Raw genomic sequence first — 20,565 nt, forward strand, 5'->3', positions numbered from 1 at the left:
CGAACTGCTTCTGCTCTCTCGGACAAATAAAGATTTCTCTCACTCTGCTGCTCTGTGTTTCACGGAAACTTGGCTGAATGACACCATACCGGACAGCGTGCTCCATCTGCCGGACTTTCAGCTGTTTAGAGCGGATCGCGATGCAGAATCAACGGTGAAATTGCGCGGCGGCGGGACATGCTTTTACATCAATGAACGGTGGTGTACAGATGTAACTGTGTTAAAGAAGACATGCTGCTCAAATCTCGAAACGCTCTTCATTAACTGCAAGCCGTTCTATTCGGCGCGGGAGTTTCACTCGCTCATTCTGGTTAGTGTTTACATCCCTCCTCAAGCGCACGTGAGCTCAGCTTTACAGAAACTCGCTGAGCAGATCACAGAGACAGAACAACAACACCCAGACTCTGTTTTAATCATTCTTGGGGACTTTAATAAAGCCAATCTCTCCCGTGAACTGCCAAAATACAGACAGCATGTTACTTGTCCCACAAGAGACAGTAATATATTGGATCACTGTTACACAACAATAAAGGATGCATTTTACTCTGTTCCACGAGCAGCTTTGGGACGTTCTGATCACCTTCTGGTTCATCTTATACCGACCTACAGGCAGAAACTAAAATCAGCTAAACCTGTATTAAGGACTGTAAAAAGATGGACTAATGAAGCAGAGCAGGATTTACAATCTTGTTTTGACCTCACTGATTGGAGTGTTTTTGAAGCTGCTGCCACCGATCTGGATGAACTCACAGAGACCGTAACATCATATATCAGTTTCTGTGAGGATATGTGTATTCCTACCAAGACTCAACTAAATTACAACAATGACAAACCGTGGTTCACTGCAAAACTCAGACAGCTCCGTCAGGCCAAAGAAGATGCTTACAGGAAGGGGGACAATGTCTTGTATAAACAGGCTAAATACACACTGGAAAAGGAGATCAAAGTGGCAAAGAGGAATTATTCTGAAAAAATAAGGACTCAGTTCACTTTGAACGACTCCGCATCAGTGTGGAAAAGCCTAAAGAAGATCACCAATTACAAGACACCACCCCCCAGCACTGTGGAGAATCAACGACTGGCAGACGATCTGAACGAGTTTTACTGCAGGTTTGAAAGAACACCCATCACCTGCCCTGAACACCTCCCCACACAACCATTCACACCATTCACAACTCCTGCAACCAACCCTGAATGCCTCTCCAAACAACCGTTCACACCATTCACAGCTCCTGCAACCCATCCTGATCACCTCTCCAATCAACCGCTCTCACCATTCACAACTCCTGCAACCAACCCTGAATGCCTCTCCAAACAACTGTTCACACCACTCACAACTCCTGCAACCCATCCTGAACACCTCTCCAATCAAGCGCTCTCACCATTCACACCTCCTGCATCCCCCCTCTCCCCCACACCTGCAATACAGATCAGCGAGGATGCGGTGCGCCAGGTCTTCCGGAAGCAGAAAAGGAAAAAAGCACCAGGCCCAGATTGCGTTACACCAGCCTGTCTGAAATCCTGTGCTGACCAGCTGGCCCCCATCTTCACACAGATCTTCAACAGATCGCTGGAACTGTGCGAAGTCCCTTCATGCTTCAAACGCTCCACCATCATCCCTATCCCAAAGAAATCCAAAATTACAGGACTAAATGACTACAGGCCTGTGGCTCTAACGTCTGTAGTCATGAAGTCATTTGAAAAACTGGTGCTGGCCCACCTGAAAGACATCACTGGACCCTTGCTAGATCCTCTTCAGTTTGCCTACAGAGCAAACAGGTCTGTGGACGATGCAGTAAACATCGGACTGCATTATGTTCTGCAACACCTAGACAGACCGGGGACCTATGTGAGGATCCTGTTTGTGGACTTCAGCTCTGCCTTCAACACGATCATCCCAAACCTCCTCTTGCCCAAACTAACTCAGCTCTCCGTGCCCACCTCCATCTGTCAGTGGATCAACAGCTTCCTGACAGACAGGCAGCAGCTAGTGAGGCTGGGAAAATACACATCCAGCACCCGTACAATCAGCACCGGAGCTCCCCAGGGCTGTGTTCTCTCCCCACTGCTCTTCTCCCTTTACACCAACGATTGCACATCTAAGGATCCCTCTGTCAAGCTCCTGAAGTTTGCAGATGACACCACACTCATCGGCCTCATTCAGGACGGTGACGAGTCTGCCTACAGACAGGAGGTTAAAGAGCTGGCTGTCTGGTGCACTCTCAACAACCTGGAGCTTAACACGCTCAAAACAGTGGAGATGACTGTGGACTTCAGGAGAAACCCCCCTGCACTCCCCCCACTCACCATCATGAACAGCACTGTGACTGCAGTGGAGTCATTCAGGTTCCTGGGCACCACTATCTCTCAGGACCTGAAGTGGGACATTCACATTGACTCCATTGTGAAAAAGGCCCAGCAGAGGTTGTACTTCCTTCGCCAGCTGAGGAAGTTTAACCTGCCACAGGATCTGCTGAAACAGTTCTACTCCACCATCATCGAATCCATCCTCTGCACTTCAGTAACTGTCTGGTTCAGCTCAGCTTCTAAATCTGACCTCAGAAGACTACAGAGGGTAGTCCGGACTGCTGAGCGAATTATCGGTACAACCCTCCCATCTATTCAAGAACTGTACTTATCCAGAGTGAGCAAAAGGGCTGTTAAAATCACTCTGGACCCCTCACATCCAGCACACTCCCTCTTTGAACTGTTGCCATCTGGTCGACGCTACAGAGCACTGAGCACCAGAACGACCAGACACAGGAACAGTTTCTTCCCTCAGGCAATCCATCTTATGAACAGCTGATAATAACTGTGGGACACACTACACTATTTATATTTATATACACTACACTTTTTATCCAACACACATACTTAGCGTACACTTAAATCTTTTGCACATAATATACATGTACATACATGGAACACACTACACTACTTATATTTATATTTATATACACATACACTTATTTATCCAACACACATACTTAGCGTACAGTTAAAACTTTTCCACATAATATACATGTACATACATAAATGCTCATTTTAATATACCTGCCATACATTGTCAATTTGTATATTGTCAATCCTTACCCACCTATTTGTATTTTTTTGTATTTTTATTCCTTATTGTGTTTTTTGTTCTGTCGCTGTTATGTTGCACTGCGGAGCTCTGTCACGAAAACAAATTCCTCGTATGTGTGAACATACCTGGCAATAAAGCTCATTCTGATTCTGATTCTGATTCTGAAACAGTTGATCACTTTCTTCTGTAGTGGACTTCTGGCGCTGTTGTTAACTCTGGAGCTGCAGAGCTCCCTCTGGTGGGCACACTATGCAACACTCATAACATGAGTGAAGCATGAGACTCTGTTTCTCATGTTTCATCGGCCGTTATAAATGCCGATGCCGATTTAAATGCAATTAGCTAATATCGGCCGATAATATCGGCCGGGCTCTAATGTTTTTCTTACCTTTCTGGACATGGAGAGTATACCGTACACACAGCTTCAATGGAGGGACTGAGAGCTCTCGGACTAAATCTAAAATATCTTAAACTGTGTTCCAAAGATAAACGAAGGTCTTACAGGTTTGAAACAACATGAGGGTAAGTTATTAATTACATAATTTTGCTATCTGGGTGAACTAACCCTTTAAAGTCTGTATGAAAGCATGTTTGACATAAAAATATATCAAATGACATCAAATAATAATTAAATAAAAGTAGACATAATAAAAATAGGCAAAGAAAAATAGTATTTATATTTTGAAATATGTTTTTCAGCATGCTGTAATTCTATCTTTCTAAAAGAAAATGTATAGCTGCCTTTATATTTTAGGAAAGTGGTCTGTAGTTTGAAAACCTCTAGTATATGAGGCAAAACCTTTTCAGCATTTTTGGGCATCATATTCACCATCAGGCATAGAAATATAAGCTGATACTCAAAACTATGTGAGCTACCTACCTAGAGCATTTTGCATCATAGATGCTTTCTGAACTTGTCTTATCTTATTGAACTTCTTATCTCATTCCAGCTTTTAATGATGTGTGATGTGACGTTATAGTTTGCCCTGTGTCCAAAGGGTAACAATGAATCAGACTGTAATATATAGACAGATCAGATTGCATGTCGTATTTGAATACATCACTGCGTACGTTTCTTTCTCGTATCCATAAACCCTGTTTAACTGGTAGCTTCCAGAGGGTGCTATGGCGACCTTCCAGGAGTTCATCCAGCAGAACGAGGAACGCGATGGCGTCCGTTTCAGTTGGAACGTCTGGCCGTCCAGTCGTCTGGAAGCCACACGTATGGTGGTTCCTGTGGCCTCCCTGTTCACCCCGCTGAAGGAGCGGCCGGATCTTCCCCCGATTCAGTACGAGCCGGTGCTGTGCAGCCGGGCTACGTGCCGAGCTGTGCTCAATCCTCTGTGGTAAGTCTGTTAAGTCAGAGCAGACAGCATAATGAGTTCACAGATGGAGGATCGACTTCTTATCCATTGCGGTAATTTCCAAATAAACACATTTATTATGAAAGCTGGATACATTATTTGCAATGCCCTAATATTATTATGCTTCTGTTTTTGTTCTTTTTTCCCCCTGTTTACCCAATCAGTCAAGTGGATTACAGAGCAAAACTCTGGGCTTGCAACTTCTGTTATCAGAGAAATCAGGTAAAGTAATTTCTAGGGCTGCCCTCGACTAAGGATTCTTCTGGTCGACTAGTTCTCGTTTATTTTAAGCATTTTTCGACTAATCGCACATTTATTAATAAACCATTTAAATCATTATAATGAGCCTTTAAAGGGTTAGTTCACCCCAAAAAAGAAAATTAGGCTGCGTTTTACTCACCCCCGAGGCATCCTAGGTGTATATGACTTTCTTCTTTCAGTCGAATCCAGTCAGAGTTGTATAAAAAATTCTTTAATCTTTTAAGTTCCCTCATTGCAGTCGGCGGATGTTGCATTGCTTCAGTCCAAAAGATGTGAAATAAAAAGCGCCCTTCCATTTAAAAAAAAAAGTGAAAAAAAAAAAGTTCATTAATAATCATATTCGTTTTGGATTATTTTTACTATGATTTTATCAGTTAATGGTTGTGGCTCAAGAAAAGTGCATTGCATTAATTACAAAAACAATATCCATGTCCTGTCATAGTTCCCACCAACTTACGCTGGAATATCTGAGGTCAACCAACCTGCTGAGCTTCTTCCACAGTTCTCCACTATTGAATATGTTGTCCAGGTAAAGCTTTTAATTATCAACCTTTCATGGCCATATACATACTGAACACTAGAACCGGATACATAAGGAATAGTTACTCAACTATCATAAGGGTTGAGATGAAGATCACTTAAATTTCATCAGTTCGTTGATTCTGTTTCTTCTCTATAGTGTGGTCCGCAGATGCCCCTGAACTTCCTGTATGTGGTGGACACATGCATGGAAGATGATGATCTGCAGGCGCTGAAGGAGTCACTTCAGATGTCCCTCAGCCTGCTGCCTCCCACTGCTCTGGTGGGCCTCATTACGTTTGGACGCATGGTCCAGGTTCACGAGCTGGGCTGTGAGGGCATATCTAAGAGCTACGTCTTCAGGGGCACCAAAGACCTCAGTGCTAAACAGCTTCAGGTAGTTCAAGATAATTTAAGATACAGGTGTTTGAATAAACTAGTCGGCACAAATGTCTCTTAATTTACAATATTTTGATTTGATAAATCTTGTGTACAGGAGATGCTTGGGTTAACTAAACCTGCTGCAGCACAGGCCGGCCGAGGGCCACAACAACCTCAGGTTCCTCCTTCAAACAGGTGAGCTAAATATGTTTTTAAAGCTGCTTTGCAAATGTAAATCTTCAGACTGTATAAACAAATAATTTGCATAATCAAAGTCTGATATTTTTAATCTATCCCTGAAGTTATCGAGTCATGTCTGTTTTATCTATATATTGCTCTATGCATTATAGATATCAAAGCAGCTTCAGAGTGATAAACCGTAATGACAGAATCAATGATGCAAACTTTATGAAATATGAGACAAATTAAAATTCTGCTGTAAACCAGCTCTAGTGTCCTTGTTCATTTCAGTTGTAAAATTCATCAATTATAAAACGAATTCATCTATAAGCAGCTCTGAAGACAATAGTGTCATTTTTCAGCTCAAGTTCAATGTTGATTCAATTCAGTCTAATAACAGTGTCCAAGTTAAAAAATCCATCCATTACAAAACAAGGTAACACTTTAGAATACTGTTTCTTACTTACTACATAACTAATAAAGAATTATTGAAGAACTAACAGGTGATTATTCATTAACACTTAACTCACTACTGTTAACTACTAAGAAAGATGTGTTAACTAATCAGTATGTAATATAATTTTATGATTGTGTTAAGTAACAGTTAGCTAATCCGTAACTAATATATTCTGTCATACCTCCAAATAATTACTATAATAATCAGGCTGTGTCCCACAAATCAAGTACTTGAGTAAAAGTAAAGTTACCCCAATAAAATATTACTCCAGTAAAATTATAAGTAGGTCTATTCATTTTCAAAATTACTTGAGTAAAAGTACAAGTACAAAGTACTACTACAGTAGCAACTTTGTTACAGGCCACTTATTAGCCTATAATGGAAATGAAATATGGATTTTGTTTGCTTCTAAATGTTTAACTTTTGATTATGAAATGTTTGTTAAATTAGTTCAAATGTGGGCAGTATACATGTTAAAATGGAATAAAATATGCTGTATTAAGAAATGTTCTCATCTGAAATAAACAGATGAGAGTATTTTACAAAGTTTATGATTACTTTTATAGGTTGTTCTTAGTCAAAATGATGTAGTTTATTATTATTTACTAATAGGTTCACTTTAGAATTCTGTAAGTACTGCAAAATTATCTCATAATTCTTTATTAATTACTAATGGGTTTCCTATGTTTTCACTTTAGAATACTGTTTCAGATTCTAAGTAATTCTTCAGGAATTATTTGATAATTCTTTATTAATTACTAATGGGTTCCCTATGTTTTCACTAATTCTTGAGGAATTATCTAATAATTCAGCCTGATCTCACAATCTAAACGTACATATTTAGACGTAAATTAAAACTGTCCAATACGTATGTGCCTTTACGTATTTACAGTGTCGTTTAAGTATTATCTGGACGTAATTACAGGTTCGATACGTAACTAAATTTACGTAAAAACAACCTCAAATACGTACAGATAGAACGTTTTCTCTGACCAGTCAGTTATCCATAGAAGCTTATGAAGCTGCTTTTCAATGCGTATCAAATTATTTTATTTTTTTCCCCTTTTTATCATTTTTTTTTTGATAAATGTAAGATCCCTAAACCCCACCCGAACCTAAACCTACCCATTTTATACAGAATGTTAAAAGAATAAAACATAATAAAACACAATTGTAGTTGTGTTAATCCTACACCTACCACTAAACCTACCCATAACCATTTCTTAAAACTACATAATGTTACTGTTATAAATAAACAAATAACAGACAAACAAACGTAACATTAATCATTTATTCTTTGCAAAAATATCAAAAGTGGTACCAAAAGTAGTTCAAATGATAATGAGTTCCAGTCGCATTCCTCTCTGGAGGTAATAGTTTTTATAAGGTACAGAGCAGAATTTAATTTATTAATCCGTGAAATTATGAATCTTCTCTCCGTGAAGGCGCACTGGCACAGTACTGATTTCAAATGTCTATCAACTGAAACACGGCATGTCGCAATCTGTGACGAATAAGGTGAGAACCAATGAGAGTTTCTATATCAGTGCCGTAAACCATGTCGTAACGTTTCTCGAGGGTGGCGCACTGGCTCTATTTTCAAATTCGAATCCTATCATAACGAGCGGGGGATTTGACTGTGACGGTTGCTGAGAATAAAGATGAAGATCAATTGATAAAGGGCTGAATTTGGATATGTTCCTTGCAAACATCTGGATTCTAAAGATATGGAGTACAGCAAACAAATAAAATGGATGTGATTTGTAATTTTATGCTGTGCTTTTGTGTATCTATGGTTGTAATGCCAGTCATTGGATAGGAGAAAATCGCACAGCAAAATATTACAAAATGGTTAAACAATTAAATAAATTGTATTCATTTTAAGGTTTCAAAGTGTAGTCTTGTTTAACATTATGTAATCCCCGAAACGAGTTTGCAGCATGCACAGAAATGTTATTTCCTATTAAGTAGATGAGTAAAGTGCTTTCAATAAATTCTCTAAAAACATGTATTGATATGACAAATACAACAGATTTAAATCATTAAAGCCACAATTTTAATATGAATACATGGGAATTCATATACATTCACACTTTACGTTAGATTATTTACGTTTTTTTAGCTGCTAAAACGTAAGTATTTTTACGTTTTACTGCTATAAATACCTCAAGGTTTTTATGTGCATGAAAACGTAAGTAAATGTACGTGTGGTAGAACCACATTTACCATAAAATTACACACGTATTCTCATGAGATCACGTTGCAGCTGAATAATTCTTTATTAATTACTAATGGGTTCTCAACATTTTCACTTTAGAATAGGCCTAATGTTTCAGGTTCAAAATAAGTCCTTCAGAATTATTTGATAATTATTAATTACTAATGGGTTCCCTATGTTTTCACTTTAGAATACTGTTTCAGATTCTAAGTAATTCTTCAGGAACTATCTAATAATTTTTTATTAATTACTAATGGGTTCCCAACATTTCCACTTTAGAATAGGCCTAATGTTTCAGGTTCAAAATAAGTCCTGCAGAATTATTTGTTCATTAATTATTAATTACTAATGGGTTTCCTATGTTTTCACTTTAGAATACTGTTTCAGATTCTAAGTAATTCTTGAGGAATTATCTGATAATTCTTTATTAATTACTAATGGGTTCCCAATATTTTCACTTTAGAATAGGCCTAATGTTTCAGGTTCAAAATAAGTCCTGCAGAATTATTTGATAAATCTTTATTAATTACAAATTGGATACCTGTATTTTCACTTTTCCTCAGGCTTTGCCTTACATACAGAAATTGAATTAATGATAATGTGGTATATGCTGAGGAGGCACACATACAGTATTGTATATAAAATATAAAAACTAAGGTAAGTTATCGCAAGGCACAGGAGTCATGGTGGGGTTCCTACTGGAAGCTGATTTCTTACAAAACACACTCACAAAACAATTTACTACACAGGCAAAACCTCTATAAAATGTACTGCATTTATTAATATTGCATTTTCATACTACTACTAATATTGCTAATAACATTTATATGAAAGGGTCACAATTCAATGTAATTGTGTATAACTGTTCATTAGTAGTTACTTCATAGTTATTTTTCTTGAACCCTAACTAGTAGATAATTAATAGTAGTTCTTCAAGAGGTATGACAGAATACATTAGTTATTGATTAGCTAACTTAACATAATCATAAAATTATATTACATACTGATTAATTAACACATCTTCCTTAGTAGTTAACAGTAGTGAGTTAAGTGTTAATGAATAATCACCTGTTAGTTCTTCAATAATTCCTTATTAGTAATGTAGTAAGTAAGAAACAGTATTCTAAAGTGTTACCCAAAACAAATTTAATTCAGTTATAAAGAAGCTCTAAAGAAAACACATCCAGAAGAATTCATTTCAAGTTTTCTCTTATTATGCATTAATTGCCAAAGGCAACACTGGCAAGGAACAGAAACTGTGTCAGGTGGCAGTAGTGGAGAAAAAATCTTGGGAAACCAGTTAAACGAACCTATATGATTTATGGTGGTCACTGATTATGTGTGCTCAGGTTTCTGCAGCCAGTACAGAAGATAGATATGAATCTGACAGATTTGCTGGGAGAGCTGCAGAGAGACCCCTGGCCTGTAACTCAAGGAAAGCGACCGCTGAGATCACTCGGAGTGGCTCTTTCCATTGCTGTTGGTCTATTAGAGGTGACTATCATGATTTATGTTATCTTCAATCATGGTCTGCTGTGATGGCAGCTTTGCTACCAGCTGCAGTTACTAAATTATATGTTTACAATACCAGTTTGGACATGTCTTTTCAGTAGGGTTAGGGTTAGGCATGGATTTTTTCCCATGCTTTGTTTAGACTAACAATGTAGGCATTAAATCAATGAAGTAACACAAATCGAGATATGGGAATATTATTGTGATCAAAATGTATAGTTTCTTCAAGTAGTTTTGCACATTCTGGATGTGCTCAAAAACTAAACGTAATGAAGTGCATCCTGGGACGCTTTTTAAACCGCATTCAAGAAGTTTCCACCGACCTGACTGTTCCCGCTAAATTTAGATCTCGTTTCCATAATCTTACATTAAAATTTTTGCTAGGATAAGAAATAAAAGTGTAGCCTGCACAAAATTGTATGTTAATCAAATCTTTTTGAATTTATTGACTGACTTAAATTTCTATTAATTCTCTTAAGACACAATTTGTTTAATATTTTATGCAACACAGTATGCAACAAGTCGAATGCAACAAGTGTCAGAGAAAATGTAAAATGTTTCACAATTTTATTTCTTATTTTTATTTGTTAGTATACAATTTGTTTAACATTTACAACACAATAAGAAAGTGTCGCAGATAGGAAAAAAAATAGCCTATTTATTTCTACAAAAAACTAAATTGGTTTGACATTTTTCTGTTTACATGGTAGGAAAAGTGTCGCAGAGAAACAAATAAATACGACAGCTGTCATTTCAAATTATAGGCTAAGCACAATATAAACAAAACCCAGTTTAACATCCTTCAAGGACAGCACATCCACACTTTACGCCATCCTTATTCTGCTCTGTCACTCATCGACAGCCTGCTTGTTCTGTCTGAGGGCCGTATATTTACTAGCGGTACAGCCTGCTCTGAGCATCGTTATGCACATATTGAGCACAGACCCCGCAAATAAAACGTGTGATGCAGAAAGTGTGCGTGCAGCTTGTGCATAACAGTCCAAGTGCAGGCTGTACCTGCAGTCAATAAGAATAAAGTGCAGATATGCTGTTCTGAATGGACATCAGGAACTGGATACATAGTAAGAACAACCGCCCCTGTTCAGATTACACCAGAGTTACTGATACTGCCACATTTAATTTGGGAATTTAATTTGGGATCAGACCAGTTTGTGCTGCCGGATTCAATTCCCAAATTAAATGCAGACCTCTAGCCTTAAGCGTTTGGCTCTAAAGGTTTTTGATATCATATAATGCATAAATTCATTTGTGTGTCCAAAGCTTTGTGCTTATTTATTGTTTCCCGCCCTCGTGTAGTGCACTTTCCCTAACAATGGCGCTCGCATCATGGCTTTCATCGGTGGGCCCGCCACTCAGGGTCCAGGTATGGTGGTAGGAGATGAACTGAAAACGCCTATTAGATCCTGGCACGACATCGAGAAAGACAACGCCAAGTTCATGAAGAAAGCCACTAAAGTGAGTCTTCCCGTATTAGTCGTCTGTATGATTGGCTTGGTAGAAGTACCCACATACTGGTGATACCAGTGGTTTCAGAAAGATTGAGTATCTTGAAGCTGTACTGGTGAGTGATGGGTCATAGAGGTGCATTGGAAAGTTCACAATTGAACTGACCTTTGCATTTTCAACTGAAATTTTAGAGCAGAACAGTAATACCAGATTGTTATTTTCTGGGAAAACAACTGTACATTTCTTTCATACAGCATTATGTGTGAAAACTGGCAGTCAGCTGGTCCGCAAAAGCTGATTAGCCTAATTCTTACCGGATTTGAGGTTACATCTATATTTATTAATTTGACCACACATTTAGCCAAGTGAATTTAAGGTAGACATTTTATCAGATCTTACTTTCCCTAGGAATGGAACCTATGACCTTTGTTTTGATAATGCCATGCATTTCTATCTGAGCTATTCCTATTCTGTTTAAAGTTGGTGTTTCTGTACACATTTAAAATAGTACTTCATTCCCTTGTAGCACTATGAAGCCTTGGCCAACCGTGCTGCTGCCAATGGACACATCATTGATATTTATGCATGCGCTCTGGATCAGACAGGATTACTGGAAATGAAGTGCTGCTCCAACTATACAGGGTAAGTGATTCAAAAAAGTTTTTTTTTAATTGTGTTTCAGCATATTGACATTGCATGCCAAGAGATTTGAGGGGCCTCTGGTGCATATTAAAACATGTTGAGAGTCAGGAAACATAATTCTAGACATACTATCCCCAAGATTTTCAGTATGAGAAAACACTTATTCAGAAATGTGTGAATGTTTACCATTATGCTGATTTTATAAATGAATTTTATACTGATTGTAAACTTGCAATGTCTTTGCATTGTCTTCAACAGTACATCTTTATGATTTTGTGTAAATGACAGGGGTTATATGGTCATGGCGGACTCTTTCAACACTTCCCTATTCAAGCAAACGTTCCAGAGAGTTTTCACTAAGGACGTGCAGGGCTCCTTTAAGATGGCGTTAGCAGGGACTCTTGAGATTAAGGTGGCTTGCTTTTCTTTTTATGTCATTGTTCTGTTGTCTTTTCTGTTTTAATTATTGCATTATTTAATTGTGCTTTATATGGGTTACTTTATAATCTTAACAAACTTTTATTTCAGACTTCAAGAGAGATAAAGATTTCTGGAGCAATCGGCCCGTGTGTCTCCCTGAATGCCAAAGGTCCCTGTGTGTCAGAAAACGTAAGTACTTATCTTAAATCAAATAGGCTATACATTTTCTCTTCAGGTTCAGTGTTTTTCCTGGCAGTGTCGACAACATATTGACATTCATTTTGACTTCTGCTTGTAGGAAGTAGGAACTGGTGGAACAAGTCAGTGGAAAATTTGTGGACTGGATCCAAACACCACTCTTGCATTCTACTTTGAGGTTGTGAATCAGGTACATAAGAATTAATTGTGTTGGATTTTCTTACAGTAGTCCTTGACATACATGTTTAGAAGCAGGCATTGTGACGGATGGTTTTGGATTACTACAGAAAATAATTTTGGCTTGTTCCAAAATGTTTATTTTTGTATTACTGTGAAGCAAAACTTGGCTTCGGAGTATTACAAAAGTCTCAGATACTGTGGCTGTTCATCTATGGAGTCGGATTGCTTGTAGATTTCCATCTTAAATGCAGGTTGTCCACTAGAGGGCAAACTTTCCTCATACTTGAAATAATTTTTTGTTATTTTAAACTGCATTTCAATTTAAAGCATTACTTCACTGCAGTAGTTTTTAACCTTTTATATATTTTAGTGATTCTCAAAAGATAGAATTGTAAATAAATTATTCCAAATACTGCACAGTATATGGAGGAACATGACGTGAAATTTTTATTACAGAGAATCATTTGGAGTAAGTCTTGTCTTCAAAGTTACTCATTTTATTTTTTTGTTGTTCTGAGTATGTATGGTTTTAAAGGAATAGTTCACCAAAATTACTTGTAGATGTGCTTGTTTGTTCATCAGATTTAGAGAAATTCTGCATTACTTCATTTGCTCTCCAGTGGATCCTCTGTAGTCAATGGGTGCCGTCAGAAAGAGAATCCAAACAGGTGATAAAAACATCACCACTCCAGTACATCAAATAACGTCTAGTGAAGTGAAAAGCTGCATGTTTGTAAGAATTAAATACATCATTAAAACGTTTCAACTTTTGTTTCTTGCTAAAATGTAATTCCATAATCCATAATAATGCTTTCTCCAGGGAAAAAAAAAATCTTGACAAAACATTTTGACTAGGGGACTGTGTTTTTATCAGCTATTTGAACTCTGATTTTGGCGGCACCCATTCACTGCAGAGGATCCATTGGTGAGCAAGTGGAATTTCTCCAAATATTTTCTGGCGAAGAAACAATTCATCTTGAATGAGTCGAGAGTGTTTAGATTTTTTGCTAATTTTCATTTTTTTGGTGAAATATTCTAAGTGTTTTGCGGCTTACACAGTTACTGTACAGTGAATAATCATTTTAGAGTTTGGTGTGAGCTTTAATTTATTTGTTTTATGTAGCTTGTGAAATGCGTCAGTTCAGATTGCGCCATCAAAATAAAAAAAATTGCAGTCAAAGTCAGTCATGGATGCAGTTCCTGAAAGCAATTGAACTGTGATTGGCAGTTTCAGATGCTGAACATTTTAGAGAAAGCATTCATTTAGAAAAAAAAATGAATCATTGTTTGTGTTCAAGTCACAAAAGAAAACAATACAACTTCTGAAGCAAAAGTCCTTTTTTCTCTTCTGTCTTCAAGATGCGTTTACTGTAGAATATCACAAGTTTTTTTCTTTCTGCATGAAGTCTGTTTACATCATAAGCAGTGAAATTGCTTCTGCTCCGCCAACCCAGTGTCCTCTTGTTCTGGGGTGAAGCGATGCTGCAGACGTTTCCTTAAGTCATGATTATTTCTATGCTATTGAAACCACCAAAGGTCAGTGAGGGTCGTGCTCAAACCAGCGTGAGGTCTTGCTGAGGTTCGTTGTTTGTTTGTAGTGCCGGAGGTACACTGGGAGCTGGCGAGGAGAAGCTGTTGCTCTCACGGCGTGGCTGTATGGTCATGCACTGGGAGAGGGAGTTTTTACGAGGATACTCAAACATCTGCTGGATTTTATTCAGGGTTTTGCGCAGTGCTGCTCTGTACCTCCTGAGAGATACAAACAAGGTCATGGTAAACCTCCCACATACTTGCAAGCTCTAAGAATCTAAAAAAACAAACACATATCAATACCATGATTCATAGCCATTCCATCTTCTCTTTCTAGATGTGGCCCAAATTGGCCATTTGAGTTTTTACCTCCACTTTCCTTTTCCGATACTGCTCCACATTCGAATCCTGCCACAATTTATTTACGAAACATTATTGAATGTGACGGGTATTAATGTGGGCTGCCACATCTGATAGTTAAAAGGCCAGGAAAGTCTTAATCAACAATAAAAAAGGTAATGTCTCTCAATGATTACATTTTCTTAAAATAGTGAGCTTCTTTTCAGGGAGAATGTGTTATGGATCTTCCTGTCTTCCTTTCTACCTATCATGACATTAAGGATGGGCTGCATGATCTTATATTTACAGTAATGATATATATTACAATAAAAAGTATTTTTTTAAAAAAAAACTTACTATAAAGCAATAAGAGTTTTTTTACCAAAGCTGTATTTATTTGATACAACAATAATGTTGTGAAATATTGTTACTATTTTAAACCACTTTTTTTTTCTATTTAAATTTGTTACATTTTTAAATATTTCTTGTTATTGATGCTGAAAACTGTTGGCTGCTGTGTCATATTTTTGGTGAAACGATGATGAAAATTTTTTTGTTGAATAGAAATTTGAATAGCATTTATTTTATTTTAAAGAGTTAATTTATTTGGTCGATTGATGCACCCTTGCTAAATAGAATACATTTTTCATAAATTTTTTGAGATGTTTGAATTAGTGAATTTTATTACACCAGAGTGTGACAATAATACAGTGATGTACATATTAAATGATATAGGAGACATGTGTTTCTGTTGCTATATGAAAATACTGTCATTCAGCCCGGCCCTATTTGCTTCATAAGAGACATACTTGCCTCTTTCCCCTAATGCCACATGATATACATTATAAGAATGAAACTGGTGCACTTACGTTTGAGTCATGGAGTTGATCCATGGGTTAAGAGCTGAAGTGAAGAGTACGAGCCATGTGGCAACAGCCGAGGCAGGCTGCGGGCTCTCTTTTCCCGTCAGTGTCTCATAGAAGCAGATAACGATGTATGGCAGCCAGCAAACGAGCAGGCACACTGTCAACAACACGCACAAATCACATGACGTGGTTAAAGATTTATGGGACAAGCTTATTTCATTAGCGCAAGAGGAATATTGACTTGAACTGTCTGGAGGTTGTGTTGCATTTGTGATGTATTTCGCTAATTAGTTTCTCCATAATCTAAAGACAAACATTTTAAATTGAATTAATTGCATTGAGTTAATTCAAAATTAATCCCCAGCAATTAATTTTGCAGTTACATTTGGTAGTCTGTGGCATAGTCTACATACGCACACCGACTGATATCTCAAGCCATTGTAATCTCACTAACTCTCATTAATTTTATTCTGTACATTTTCTGATTTATGTCAAAAGTTTGGACACACCTGCTCATTCTTTATCATTTCCACAATGGAGAAGAAAAGAAAACTTTGAAATAGAACAAATGGAAATAGCAAAAATATGGAAATTGTGTTCTCTTATCTTATTATAAATTCTTTGTATAGATTCCAGCTCTGCACACCAACTTCATGAGGTGCAATGTGGGTTGCTTTTAAACAGCACTACAGTAGTATGCAGGATACCTGTTTGTTGCTTTTCCTTCCTCTCCAGTCCAAGTCGTCCATTAAATAAATTAGTTTATTATTATTATTATTATTATTATAAAATTCATACATAGACATTTTATTTTTGACTGCAAAACTAATATGAAGCATTTAAGATGAAGTCTAATATTTTTAAGGTCGTGAGAAACACAAAAGGAGTTATATGAAGTGTCTGAACTTCTGACTTGGTGTATTATTTATTTATTTATTTTTGTCATTGGTGCAGTACTTAAGTCACAAAATGATTAAATAGAGAGAAAATTTTGTCTTTAAAAATGAGTATATTCTATACTTTCAGAGGGTATTGCAATCTATAATTGTTATAGTATTATTGTACACTATTATTCAAAAGTTTTGGGTAAGAAATGCTTTTATTCAGCAAGGATGCACTAAATTGACCAAAAGTGACTGTAAATATAATGTAATACAAAATATTTATATTTCAAAATAAATGCTGTTCTTTTGAAAATGTGTATTTATCTAAGTAACCTTAAAAATGTAGTATGGTTTCCACAAAAATATTAGACCGTGACATTCATAATCCTGAGAAATGTTTCTTGAGCAGTAACTCAGCATATTAGAATGATTTCTGAAGGATCATGTGACTGTTAAGACTGGAGTAATGATGCTGAAAATTCAGCTTTGATTACAGGAATAAAATACTTTTTAAAATATATTCAAATAAAAAACAGTTTTATCAGTATATTTGATCAAATAAAATTAGACGTTGAGCATAAAATTTTAAAAAACATTTTAAATCTTCCCGACCCCAGACATTGATAATATATGTGGATGCTGGTGTTGTTCTGTGTTTGTATTAAGCAGCAAGTAAGTGTCCATATGTCAAGGAAAAATGATTGTACCTAATCAAGTGATGTCAGAAAGATAATCACTTATTGAAAATCCAAAACAATGTGGCAAATCAAACACAATAAAGCTGCTTTATGCCCCCACGTTTAATTACACTTACCTGTGGTAGTCACCATTACTATGGAGCTTTTGAAGTAATTACTGGCTGGCACGTAGAAACAGTGGTCTTCGTTGCAAACAAACGTCCCTCGTCGCACCTGGTTCCTGGCTATATGCACTATATATCCATACATGGAGCACATCAGTACAATGGGAATGATGATTCCCACCACCATGAAGAGCATGTTGAAGGCGATGCTGGACGGCTTGAAGTTGGGAACACAGAGGAACTTTGTCTCGCTGTAGACGTAACTACCAAAACCAAAGAGTGGCAGAGCTGCCGTGAGGATGCTGTAGACCCATACTATTGCGAGGATGATTTTGGCTCTATATGCTGTGAAGATCACAGGATAGCTGAGAGCGAAGCAGATCTCTGTGAACTTGTCGACTGTCGCCCAGGTGAGAGAATGGATTGAGGCGAGCTGGAGCAACAAAAACAGAAAGGCGCTTCCCTTGCAGGTGGCGCTCTTACTAGGGTAGCTCTTGACTTGAAAAAGGCTGTTATGGACACCGAAAGGAATGGTGGAGATGCCCAACGCCAGATCACATAGGCAGAAGCTTAAAGTGAGACCCCAGGTGTCCGTTTGCAAACTCCGATTGAGTAACACCACCAACAATAATACCAAGTTCCCCAACACGGAGCAGATACTGGAACCGATCATCAATGCTGCATAAACCACCGCCGTCCACTGCATGTTTACATGTGCGTTCAAATGCAGACATTTACAAAGAAGAACACAAATGCTCATTCAACGACAGAGATCACACTGGAAGATGTGGTAAGAGGAGGTCACATTATCTGTGCCAAACCACCTGGGAAGGTGTTGCTTTATGGGAGGAGTGTACCTCATGCTGATCTTCAGGAGTAGAGGATCAACTGCAGTTCACCAAGCACTGATCTCTTTGGGGAGTGTGAGTCAAACCCCCCTCCACCTCTACTATCAGCACCTGCCTCAGCCGATTCGAAAAAGGCAAACACGCTGCCTTGAGAGGCAAAACTATGTGAACAGCTACAATCACATGTAGCGAGGTAAATAAAGCATCTAGCATTTAAAGAGTACGTTTCTGTGGACACAGGGCGCACTGGGAGGCTGGAGCTGCACTGCTCTGCAAACATGACGCTTGAGATTCAATATCCTCTCGGTTGCCGACTGCTGCCGACTTTATGAGCCATTTCATGCTCGAGTGTTTTTTTAGTATAATTGGCAAGAAGCATGACCCTAATGCGGTTTAAGCCTCAATCATTAATTAAGGCTTCAGTGCCTTTACCCAGAGCTTAAGCCTTCCTTCTAGTTATAACAGTTATAACCTGTTACACGTGTCGTTTCTTACAGGCATTAAACTGATTTTGGATTGCAGGTTTTTTGGTGGTATTGCACGAGCCATATTTGCAATACTTTGTAGTCAAATATAAATATCAAAACTTACTTATTACTTCACAGTTGCAGTCAGTTTCTGTGAAAGACCGTTTCTGCACTGTGTAAAAACATAAAACAAGGTAATTGCGTTTTTTTTTTTTTTTTTTAAATCTCGCAATCCCTTTTTTTGGTTTTACTTTTCTCATAACTGCAAGTTTATATCTTACAATTCTGACTTAACTTCTAAGAATTGCGAATTTATATCTCAATACTGACTTTGTGAAGATTTTTTTTACAGTAGACTTCTTGAGGAGTGGGACACTTTGGCTTTGCTAATGCTTCCAAAACATCTCCATTTGTCTCCAATTCTTGCTTACTGGTGACTTTGGATTAGACTGTGTATAAACTGTGCAGTGGAGCATTAGTTAGTTCATCCAGACAATAGTAGATTGGTGCCTGGGTGGTGGGAATGTTTTGGAAACCTGTTAGAATGCAACCCTTTGTCTTTTCAATAACATTTGATGGGTTTGTCTTTAATATTGTTGAACAAAACAATATTTCTTTTTCCTCAGCACAACGCTCCTATCCCTCAGGGTGGGCGTGGAGCCATACAGTACGTAACACAGTACCAGCATTCTAGCGGGCAGAGGCGCATCAGAGTGACCACGATTGCAAGGAAGTGAGTGTTTTCAACATTGATAATAAGAAGAAATATTTGAGCAGCAAATAGGCTTATTAGAATGATTTCTGAAGGATCATGTGAGACTGAAGACTGGAGTAATGATGCTGAAAATTCAGCTTTGCATCACAGGAATAAATTACGTTTTAAAATAAATAAAAAGACAAAATGGTTTTTAGATTATATTTTTGGTCAAATAAATGCAGCCTTTGTGAGCACAAGAGACTTCTTTCAAAAACATATTACCAAGCGTAATGCTTTTTTACATTAGGACTTCTGTTCTGCTGTATTTTCAACCCTAAATGTCACCTGAAATGCCACTGAGACACAAAAAACAATAAAGTCCACAAAGTGTCCACCTTGTAGACAACCTTGTAGATGGTTCTTCTTGTAGATTGTCCTTTCATAAATGTGTTCAAGTTTGGACATCATCTTTGTACATCATCCATTTGTTATTCTCCATACATCCATGTAGAGTTTCCATGACAGCTTGAAGAAGACATCAAAAGATTCCACTTTTAACATTATATTTGTTTGTCAGAATCAATGTGCATTGCATAGTCTTGGACAAAGACTAATGCACTGCTTGTAGCTTTCAAGCATACTAAAAGGTGTTTTAAGTATCTGAAACATTACTGAGCTCTTTGACTCTTTTCTGTTCTGTCGCTTTAAATATACCTTTTAGATTTATTTTTTACCATGTAGACGTGAGGATGAATCAGTGTGAGTCAGACCGATGATGCAGAAGCTTGTGTTTGAAGGTCACTATGCTATAACATGTTCTTCACATCCTCCTCTTCAGCTGGGCTGATGCACAGACTCAGATCCAGAGCATCGCTGCATCTTTTGACCAGGAGGCCGCTGCCATCCTCATGGCCCGCCTGGCCGTCTATAGGGCCGAGACGGAGGAGGGCCCAGATGTTCTGCGCTGGCTGGACCGACAGCTCATCCGCTTGGTGAGTCTTTCATCACTTCTTCTTTTAGCTGGGGCTTGCTTGGTATAATCAGTCCTTTAGTATTAGGGATGCACAATAATTTCCTTTTCTTTCATTTGCAGTGCCAGAAATTTGGAGATTATCATAAAGACGATCCCAACTCATTCCGTTTCTCTGAGACGTTCTCATTGTATCCTCAGGTATGTTCTTTTTGTCTCATGCTCTGAAACTACACTGAATCTCGCTTTACAGCTAAGTGAAAATGAGATCTTGACAT

At 37.8% G+C, this 20,565-nt stretch overlaps 2 protein-coding genes across 4 annotated transcripts in view; one reads left to right on the top strand and one right to left on the bottom strand.

The window, feature by feature from the left end:
• Positions 1–20,565, top strand: part of sec23a (Sec23 homolog A, coat complex II component) — a 32,872-nt gene that overhangs the window by 3,728 nt on the left and 8,579 nt on the right. The window contains exons 1-15 of one of the 2 annotated variants that reach the window (XM_059519930.1): positions 4,064–4,084; positions 4,196–4,431; positions 4,614–4,671; positions 5,153–5,239; positions 5,390–5,626; positions 5,726–5,805; positions 9,815–9,959; positions 11,295–11,453; positions 11,971–12,086; positions 12,375–12,498; positions 12,615–12,695; positions 12,805–12,894; positions 19,247–19,353; positions 20,156–20,309; positions 20,411–20,488. In XM_059519930.1, coding sequence (XP_059375913.1) covers positions 4,211–4,431; positions 4,614–4,671; positions 5,153–5,239; positions 5,390–5,626; positions 5,726–5,805; positions 9,815–9,959; positions 11,295–11,453; positions 11,971–12,086; positions 12,375–12,498; positions 12,615–12,695; positions 12,805–12,894; positions 19,247–19,353; positions 20,156–20,309; positions 20,411–20,488 — 1,737 coding nt within the window. In that variant the 5' untranslated portion in view covers positions 4,064–4,084; positions 4,196–4,210. Of the gene's footprint in view, positions 1–4,063; positions 4,085–4,195; positions 4,432–4,613; positions 4,672–5,152; positions 5,240–5,389; positions 5,627–5,725; positions 5,806–9,814; positions 9,960–11,294; positions 11,454–11,970; positions 12,087–12,374; positions 12,499–12,614; positions 12,696–12,804; positions 12,895–19,246; positions 19,354–20,155; positions 20,310–20,410; positions 20,489–20,565 lie in introns of those variants that run through there. The other variant, XM_059519931.1, reaches the window with a different exon arrangement.
• LOC132112454 (adenosine receptor A3) lies at positions 14,076–18,089 on the bottom strand. 2 transcript variants are annotated; one of them, XM_059519934.1, is made up of 3 exons: positions 17,318–18,089; positions 15,623–15,776; positions 14,076–14,633 (listed from the first exon to the last, which is right to left on the bottom strand). In XM_059519934.1, exons 1-3 carry the CDS (start codon positions 18,063–18,065, stop codon positions 14,438–14,440), a joined length of 1,098 nt encoding a protein of 365 aa, XP_059375917.1. In that variant the 5' UTR covers positions 18,066–18,089; the 3' UTR covers positions 14,076–14,437. The 2 variants fall into 2 exon arrangements, 1 of the variants encoding a protein (XP_059375917.1); XR_009424958.1 differs by lacking the exon at positions 17,318–18,089 and having other exon boundaries at positions 14,493–14,691; positions 15,623–15,754.

This window comes from Carassius carassius, chromosome 32 (assembly GCF_963082965.1).
Source record: "Carassius carassius chromosome 32, fCarCar2.1, whole genome shotgun sequence".
NCBI classification, from domain to species: Eukaryota; Metazoa; Chordata; class Actinopteri; order Cypriniformes; family Cyprinidae; genus Carassius; species Carassius carassius.

Coding starts and splice junctions, on each gene's coding strand:
- LOC132112454 (XM_059519934.1), bottom strand. CDS start 18,065: ATGAGCATTTGTGTTCTTCTTTGTAAATGTCTGCATTTGAACGCACAT. Junction 15,777..17,317: donor AGTAATGGTGACTACCACAG/GTAAGTGTAATT, acceptor TGTTGTTGACAG/TGTGCCTGCTCGTTTGCTGG. Junction 14,634..15,622: donor ATCAACTCCATGACTCAAAC/GTAAGTGCACCA, acceptor TGTATCTCTCAG/GAGGTACAGAGCAGCACTGC.